The 9488-nt window shown below is 42.7% G+C and overlaps 1 protein-coding gene across 1 annotated transcript; it reads left to right on the forward strand.

The window, feature by feature from the left end:
- Positions 1-1732: 1732 nt before the first annotated feature.
- LOC115545544 (uncharacterized) lies at positions 1733-3996 on the forward strand. The gene is made up of 3 exons (XM_030358842.1): positions 1733-1878; positions 3218-3446; positions 3696-3996. Exons 1-3 carry the CDS (start codon positions 1803-1805, stop codon positions 3724-3726), a joined length of 336 nt encoding a protein of 111 aa, XP_030214702.1. The 5' UTR covers positions 1733-1802; the 3' UTR covers positions 3727-3996.
- Positions 3997-9488: the final 5492 nt, after the last annotated feature.

Consider the following 9488-nt stretch of genomic DNA (forward strand, 5'->3'; position numbering starts at 1 on the left):
CAATTAAATCCTGTTATTTGTTAGTTTTCCGACTGTACATTACTTTGAAAGGATGAACCACAGTTTTGTGATTTAGACCTCGCTTGACCTCACTCCCAGAGGTCCACGGTGCAATGTTTTTTTTCACCACTGGGATGCTGATGGCGTTACCCGCCTACTTCGGCGGTGTCACACCAAATTTGTACCGAGAATTCTGAAAGCGCCCAGATGAGAGGAAGAGTTTCGCGAAAATCGAAATCGTTTTTTGTGTATGGTTAAACATGACTATCATTATAACACCGTTTATAGGTCTAAAAATTCGAAAAGCATAATAGGTCCCTTTTAATAGGTCCGTGAACTCCAAGCCTCTCGCTGTAGGAGGCGGATCTCCCTCGAAGCCGATCGGCCAACTCTACGAATGATGAGCCAGTGAGACGTCATTCTTTCTTATCGCGCATTTGTGTTCAAAGATTCTGGTTTTTAGTAATCGCTTAGTTTTGTCCACGTAAAGTTGCCCACAAGGGCACATCAGTAAATACAAAATGAAAGTGGATGAGCAGGTAATTCTTCCCTTTACATTGTATATCCTTGTTATGGGATGCATGAATGCATTTTCTGTGAGCATGCAATTACATGCTGCACTTAAAACTACCATGTGTGGAGTTCGAAAGGGAAAGGGCGACTGGGCAGCTGCAGGGAGGTGCAATCGCACCAACGGGTCTCTCAGGCATGGGTTCTCTTCTATTGCAGGCGGATCCTGAAAAGTATGGCCAATGTTAGAGTGACTCACTTCTTAAAATGTGCCAGTGGCGATGGACAATATTCTTCAAGCTATTTGAAATCTGACAATAAGTGAATGTAAAAAATACTGGATTGTCGTTGGAGTTATTCAGTTTAATCCAGTTGGTCATCAAGTCGGCATGTTGTTATCACAGATGCGGCGTTCTCTCAATAGTTGGCTGTAAGGCAGGCTCCGTTTGAGAGACGTTGGGTGGAAGCTCTGGTCTAAATATCGCATGACATTAAAGCAGTTGTCAGCCAGTGATCAACGATTCAGTGTGGAATACATATTACTCTCATTACTATGATGCTGTCATCTAAATTCACTGAAAGCCATTCGGATAAATGCTGCCGAATACCTGGATGATAAAGTGTAACATAAAATGTATTGACCCGTCTTGAGCAATAGGCTGTCCAAGATGTTTCCAAGATGAAGTCATCATCCCAGGCCAGTACTGGGCCTTCATTACACTGGGTAGTCATGGTTACCCCCAGTACATGGTGTTCACACACTGCCTCAGAGAACACCAAGTGATGGTTACCAGTCCATAGTTGTTATTAAAAATGTTGTGTTTTTGGGGAAGTTCTGGAGGGTGGGGGATGGAACAGTGAGCTCCATCTGGGCATCGGTTTTCTTGTTGTGGGAGAATCCAAAATGACATCATCCCTACCCTGTTGACCCTCTGAAAAACAGCTTATCGAACAAATGCAAGAAAGAAATGATTTATCTCAACATGTAAAATACATAAATATACTTAGATCATCAAGGTGAGATATTACAACATTTAGGTACGTGTGGTGTCTCATGCTTTGTAAAGGCAGAACACTTGGAATGGTTTTATGGGGATGCTTGTTGGTTTGGTGAACTGAAACCAAAAGTTGCTAAGATCATCGTCAGACGGAAAGTTTGAAGGGCGAGAGAAAGCAGGCTGCTCATTGGCTGTTCAAGGGGGGGATGCTTCCTGATTTGCGGGCTAACAGTTTTATAAAGGATGGGCTCGGCAACATCTGAAGAGTGAGAGTTGGTTCAGAACAGAGGAAAGATGTTTTCTGTTCAAACCCTGATCGTTGCTGCTCTCCTGGCAGAGCTGGGCCTTGTGGTGGAGTCTTCCTGTTGGGGTGAGTCCTTTTATTAAGTTGTCTGTTCTGGAAAAGGACGTCAATATGTGTGGTTCCCCCAGGATATAGAGATATAATTAAACCTATATTCATGATGCAGGCCATGTTTAATATAAAAAAGTATAGCTGGGTACAATTAAGTTTTAAATAGCTTTGAATAGCCATTAATCAAAGGGCTTTATCAGGCCATACCTGTATGACACCCCCTTAACCCTAGCCCCCCAGAGGGAGAGATGAAACTCCCTGTGTACAGAGCTATATAATGTAACTGCTGTGTACCCGTCCCGCCAAGAACCCACACTCAGGCTGGATTGGATGATGTTTCTTTATGTGGTAGCTGCAATGAGGTAGATGCACACACAATAGGCCTATATGATTTATCACTTTCACCGGATTCGACATGCCAAGCAGAGAGCTGGAAAACTGCCCAAGTACATCACATCTTGACATTCTACGATTACAGGAAATGCATTTCAAGATGTGACTTAATACAATATAATGATTTTTAACAGAATACTTTTTAAACTGTGATCGTATAGTGGTTTTAACATAACAATATAATATATTCTTAACTTATTTCTTTAACAAACATCATCCTTTTATTCTATATTTATGAAATAGAAAAAAATAAAATAGAAAAATACAAAATGCAAGACGCAACATTAAATATAATTAAACGATGTAACAGCACCCCTTAGTGGTGACTATCAAATTTAACAGGCCACGTGGCGCCGTGTGGAACATGGCGGACAAAATGAACGAAACGCAACTTCATGGCAAATTTAACACACGTAGTTCAACAATTATTACCTGCAATGAGGTATATGCGCACACACAATATGATTTATCACTTTCACCGAATTTGACATCTACCGGGGGGGAATAACAATAACTTAAGTGCAAAATAATAATAGGCTGATAATAATAATAATAAAATAATAATAATAATAATAGCAACAATCCAATACAAAACGGAAATGCACCAAGAAAACATCTCGATAGTTGCTGTTACATGACATGTTAAGTCTCACGTTAGCTTAAGTGTAATTTATAATACTTTTGCAGAGCGAAATCAAATCGTGGCTTACCCCAAGCAGAGAGCTGGAAAACTGGAAGAGCATCCGGTTTGCGATCATATATATATAGATTTAAAGGTAACAGTAGATGGTGCAATTAAACTCATTAGAGGACAATTCAATATACAGGCTATATACACATTTTAGCAGGAATTTCAATAAAATAATTACAGTATTTCTTATACCCGTTACATAATATCTCTAAAAAGCTCTGGCTGTACAGTTTTAACAATGTTTCTGCTGTTGCTGTTTCGGTCCTGCAGAGGGCGCCAGATCCTCCAGCTTCGATCTCTCCAGCGCGTCAGACCAGAGCCGACTTCACAACTCGCCGGTCCATCGGGCCGTCAGGACGAGGAGACCACTGGGGAGCACGAGCTTCCTGTTAGGACCCCTCAGCCACTCGGCAGAGAAGTCAGTGTCAGTCCCATCTAACTCAAGCCATGTGTCCTCATGGTCCCAATGGTCCACTTTTTCATTGGACCCCATGGTCAGGTAAGAAGCCCTAAGTGTTCCTTTACTCAGGGGCGTGCCCATGGAGGGCCAGGGGAGGACCTGCCACCCAATAAATGATGGGCTGGGGAGCCTAGGGTTATTCGAGTTGAGGAATCAAATCTGAGACTCCCACTGCATTAGTCTGGACACCACTGCTGTTTATCTTCGATGGTCTCTGTGTTTTTTTGTATTTCCTATAAAAAAATTCAAATGTCTTAAAACAATTCAAATTATGTTTCATGTGTCTAGGCTGGCGGTTCCGACTACAGCCTGCTCTTAGATAACTGTCACTTCGGGGCAGGTCGGATGATGGACGACGACTGATCTCTGGCGCCCTCTATGGCTACATCTTTTAACTGCATCAAAAACTTCTTATTAGCCTAGAAGGTTTAAGCGCCTCGTGCCTCGAAAACATATACATTTCCACTTAATTTCATCCATTCTCAGGCATCTGACAAAAGCGTTCTCTTTCAAGCTGAATCGTTATGTTACTCCAGAAGCCTGGCAATATTCACTTTCAGACTAAAATAAATACAGAAATCAAATCCAAGTTGTCTTTGGTTCTTTCATAAAGGGCAGATATTGTGCTTTTTTTTACTTTTCCCATTGCTTTAGACTGTTTATATGACTTATGTACAGGGAAGCACGTAACTTTTTTAGTTAGTTACTGAGGTGAGTACCGGGAGATGGTGTTCGGTACGCACCCCACTCATAGCCCCACATGAACATCTGATCTCATGAATCTTACCCAGTTTCACAAAGGAGATCCCATTTTCAATACACAACTTCTTAAGCACAGCAGGGGTTTTTGCGCCACCTTTTTTTCATAAAACTAGAGCCGTTTGAATATCTCAGACTCAGTGTTGGGCACGTTACTTCAAAGGAGTAATGCATTATTTATTACTTGTGACTGTCATTTCAAAGTAATTATTAACTTTACAATATTACTGCCTTTGAATTGTAAGGCATTACACTACTTTTACATTACTTTTGCATTATTTTCAGCAAAACAACAGGAAATATTGTTCTCAATAGATCTTCTTGTGTTCAATGCAGCTCATTACACAGCAGGAGGTGATGTGGTGTGGCATAATGACTGAGCTAGGCTTAAGGCTAACAAAAGTACAATTTAATGGCTCATGGTGCAATACATTTTATTATAGAAATACTGTAACTTTAGGTATTCATATTCAAACAATAGAGCTAGAGCCTACTAGCCTACGGTAGATTCACAAATAAAAAACATTGAGCACCCTTTCTGGTGTTAAAGTATTTCGGTATGGTAACTGAAGCAAAAGGAGGGGAATTGCATTCAACACAAGCGTGGAGCGACATGCCGCTGACCTATTAGCAACGGGGCTGCCAACGGGGCTGCCATATGTTTCTGCCCTGATCTAACTCCCGCTCTGCGTTTGTATCAAGTAGGCGTGACCTATGTGACGTATTGGCTCCGGCTTCCTCACCTGGCTAAAGGTGCTGCCATCTGTGTCTGGAGTAGTTATTGCAGGTTGTATGTTTGATCCTGCTCCCTTGTGGCTATGTGGGGGTAATGCAGCTTATGTGCTGAATTTGCGTAACAATGGTCTGTATAGGATGAAATAGTGGTTGACACCGAAATTCTGACTATTGGTCCTGTCTCGGGTATTCGAATCGGCCCTGCCTGCTTCCATAGGCCTACACATTAATGGGTATTGGCTATGGCCATGGGTACAAACTGTCCTTATAACAACCCAACCCGGAATGAAAAGACGGTTTGTAGTCTTTTCATTCCGTTCTAGCCCTTCTGTTGATACGGAGAACCGAGTGAAATGACTACAACCAGCCCCCCTGGATTCTGTTGCTGTAAGAGGAAGTTAACATTTGCGCCGATTTTTTTCTCCTCTGCGAATCTCGCGGTGTTGGCAAATTTGTATGAAAACAACACACAAGTTCATTCGGGTTTAAAATGAATTGTGACGCACGTTACTGAGATTTTTATTGAGTAAAATATTACCTTTTTTTTTTGTAATGCCTTACATCACCGCGTTACAGCATTAAGTTGGTTATTGCATTACAGTAAAGCATTGCTTTTGTAACGCGTTACTCCCAACACTGCTCACAGTAAGGAACGTTGCAATCAGCTGATTTTGCGCAGTTCACCAGCGTGTCCACGGTGCACAGCGCACACAGTGCACGCAGCGCACCTGTTAGTGCGCTTAGCATTTGTTTCGAGCCACGGCACATCATGCATTGGAGCCACTTTTCGAAAAAAACGAGTTTCTTCTGCTCCGGCTCCGTTTGGCTTTTCTTTGCAGGTGGCGAACACCAAAGTATCTGCTCAATGTATTTTGTTATTTAAATTTTTTTCGTTCTCCCGTTAGTTACGCAAAAGTGTTGTAGTGACACAAGTGACGTTACGCATCCCTGATTATGGGCGCGCATGGGGTACTTATGTACCTGTTATGCGCACCCCTGCTTATGTATACCTGCTTTACATCTGCTTAAAGGGGACCTATTATGCTTTATCGACTTTATGACCTATAAACGTTATAATGATTGATAGTCATGTTTAACCATACACAAAAAACGAGATTTTCGGGAAACTCTTCCTCTCATCTGGGCGCTTTCAGCCTTCTCTGTCAACGCTCGATTTCGTCCTTCTCCGCCCCCTCGCCCCCCTCCTGCCAACCCAACTCCGTTGTGATTGGTTACCTTCCTTGAAGCGCGCGCGGGCTGATTTGACCAGGCATATGGGGGGCGCGGCAGGAGTGCCTCTACGTAGATGATTTCCCGGAAATGTGAACAAGTGAATCGCAATCGTTGTCCCGACTGTTTAGCGCTCTGCACAGCCACCCCAGACTGTCAGCAGGGAATACGTCGAAATGCATGTACGTCATTATTTGACACTTTAGTATGGTTAAACATGACTATCAATCATTATAACAACGTTTATAGCTCATAAAAGTCGGAAAAGCATAATAGGTCCCCTTTAACTAGAAAATTCTTATTTGGAGCCAAGGGGAATATTCGCGCCCACCGACGCCCCTCAATAAGTGCGCTAAATATAATGTGACTGGTGCAGTGGGTGGTGCTGAAGTAACGAAGTCGTTTTGCCGACGTACACGCGCAAAGCGTTCGTCCAATCACCGCAGACTGGGCTTCTCGGGAGGGGGGCCTTAAAGGGACATGATGCAAATCAGACCATTTTTGAAAGACGCTGAAATTTGTTTTGCAGAAATGTACAGTGTGAGAATTATTCGAGTAGTACCCCCAAATGCAATTATTAACCCTAAAAAAGCCCAACATGGAATCTTCAAAGGAGTTTGTCTGCCACAGAGTTCAAGGTTCAAGGTAGCTTTATTCATATCCGTGGGTAAATTTGGTTTGCAGGTCTAGAAAATGGCGCTCACACACTTAAAGCTTACGTAGTAAAAAAGGACACAGATACAGAAGACAAAATTCACAGAGGTGCTCGGTACATCAGAAAGTGCAACAAAATTATGCAGAGAATGGATAATAATAATAATAATTCATTGAATTTATTTAGCGCTTTTCTAGACACTCAAAGACGCCTACAGTGAAGGGGGGGGGGGGGGACCTCACTAACCACTACCAGTATGTAGCACCCATTTGGGTGATTCATGGCAGCCAATCGGCGCCAGAACGCTCACCACACACCAGCTTGAGGTGGAGAGTGAGGGATGAGGTGGAGAGAGAGGGAAAAGAACATTTAACACTACTATGGACCACATGTAAACCCTATCGACCACATGTAAACCCTATCGACCATATTTAAACACTATCGACCAAATTTAAACATGTAAACCCTATCGACCACATTTAAACATGTAAACCCTATCCTATCGGATGAAGGAACAAAACTGTTCCTGTAGCGGCGGTTTGTTCTGCTTTTGGGAACTTTGAGCCTCTGTCTAGAGGGAAGCAGCTGAAACGCACTGTTTAAAAGATGGGTGCTATCACTTTGAATGGATTGAGATAACCTCTTTAACTGCTTGGTGTACAGGGCTTCCATGTTCAGAGTGGTTGTTTCAGAGACTAAATCAATTAAGATGTGCCCACTAAAACATCCGTTATTAATATCAATGTTCCGAATTACTTATTGCTCTAGCCTGCGAATAAATCCATTTTACCACTCACATTCAGGTATCATTGTCCCTGCCTCGCTGGTGCAGTGGCGAGCACTGTTGGATACCAGGGTCCAATTCCTGCCGATGTTTGTTTCCAGTGAACCATAATGTAGGTTTTAAACGCTATGATATCGTGTCTATTGTACTCTCATGTATATCCTCCAACCATTTCAAGTTCCCGACCTCCGTGGGGAAGAGAGCGTGGAGAGCGCTGGTGGCTAACGCTCGGGGGACCAGGGTTCGAGTCCCGCTGATTTACTTTAACTTGAGTTTGTTTTTGATGGAACAGCTGTTCCATCAAACGGTCAGTACCTTCATACAGAAGCACTGAGGTTACCGGCCCTAAGAAGTCGGTGGTCTACTGTATCAACCAATCACAATGATGGCCGAAATACCGTGACGGGCTGCTCATGTAGGAATGGCTGCCATCTATTAGCTAATGGCTAATGGCTACCGTCTATTGGCTCCTGGCTAATGGCTACTGTCTATTGGCTCCTGGCTAATGGCTACCGTCTATTGGCTCCTGGCTAATGGCTACCGTCTATTGGCTCCTGGCTAATGGCTACCGGCTACTGGCTACAATCTATTGACATTATTCTGCATTAGTCTTCATGAAAGCATCAATCTTTTTATTGTGATAATCAACCTGACTCAATAAAGATGTCTGTTAAGGCTGACCACCTCCATATACACATGGATCTAAATATCGCATTGTCAGTTAGGATAGGAGCAGGCTTCAGTCAATGTGTATTTAAGAGTCCCAGCCTCAATAGTCAGATCAAGTAGGAGGGATGCGGGACTATGCATGAATCCACTTTTAATTTTTACACAGACGTTTTGGCGTGTGCCTTCCCTTAGTGTGCAGCCATGTAACAGTCTTAAATAACCACACCCATTAACAAACCCCCTGACAGCAACAATGGCATTAAAATTGTCTAGACTCTAGTCCAAAGATGATCATTGTCACTACTTAAGACAGTCCATTGATGAGAATAAATTACATGTATGCAACGTACAAATGATCATACATTATATTTATAAGAAACAACTTAGTGACAAATCTTCATTCATCCCATTCGGTATACAGGTGTTTAAATTAAGTAGGCTATATACCAAGCCTCTCGGTGTAGGAGGCTAATCTCACGTCCCCCCTCTTGGCAGCCGATTGACCAACCCTAATGCGACTGATGAGTTGATTTCATTCTTTCTTATTGCGCATTTGTGCTCAAAGATTCTGGTTTATAGTTGCCACTTAGTTTTGCCCACGTAAAGTACCCCACAAGGGTACGTTGGTAAATACACAATGGAAGTGGATAAGCAGGTAATTCTTCCCTTTACTTTGCATATCCTGCTTGTTATGGGATGTGTGAATACTTTTTCTGTGAGCATGGAATTACATGCTACACAGTTGAAGCACTTAAAACGTCCATGTGGAATTCTAAAGGGAAAAGGCGACTGAGCTGCAGGGAGGTGCAGTCGCACTTCCTCTCACTGCTGTCATCTAAATTCACTGAAAGCCATTTGGATAAATGCTGCTGAACACCGGAACGATAAAGTGTAATATGAAATGTATTGACCTGTCTTGAGCAATGGCTTTCTGGAATTTCCAAGATGAAGTCATCATCCCAGGCCAGTACAGGGCCTTCATAACACTGGGTAGTCATGGTTACCCCCAGTACATGGTGTTCACACACTGCCTCAGAGAACACCAAGTGATGGTTACGAGTCCATAGTTGTTATCAAAAATGTGGTTGTGTTTTTGGGGAAGTTCTGGAGGGGTGTGTATGGAGCAAAGAGCTCTCCATCTGGGCATCGGTTTTCTTGTTGGAGAATCCAAAATGACATCATCCCTACCCTGTTGACCCTCTGAAAACTTATCGAACAAATGCATGAAAGAAATGATTTATGTCAACAT

This window comes from Gadus morhua, chromosome 6, assembly GCF_902167405.1.
Source record: "Gadus morhua chromosome 6, gadMor3.0, whole genome shotgun sequence".
In the NCBI taxonomy this organism is placed as follows: domain Eukaryota; kingdom Metazoa; phylum Chordata; class Actinopteri; order Gadiformes; family Gadidae; genus Gadus; species Gadus morhua.

Excerpts from the sequence above, each read along its gene's own strand:
- LOC115545544 (XM_030358842.1), top strand. The coding sequence starts at position 1,803 with ATGTTTTCTGTTCAAACCCTGATCGTTGCTGCTCTCCTGGCAGAGCTG. Across the intron at positions 1,879-3,217 it reads GGTGGAGTCTTCCTGTTGGG|AGGGCGCCAGATCCTCCAGC; the intron begins GTGAGTCCTTTT and ends TCGGTCCTGCAG. Across the intron at positions 3,447-3,695 it reads TCATTGGACCCCATGGTCAG|GCTGGCGGTTCCGACTACAG; the intron begins GTAAGAAGCCCT and ends TCATGTGTCTAG.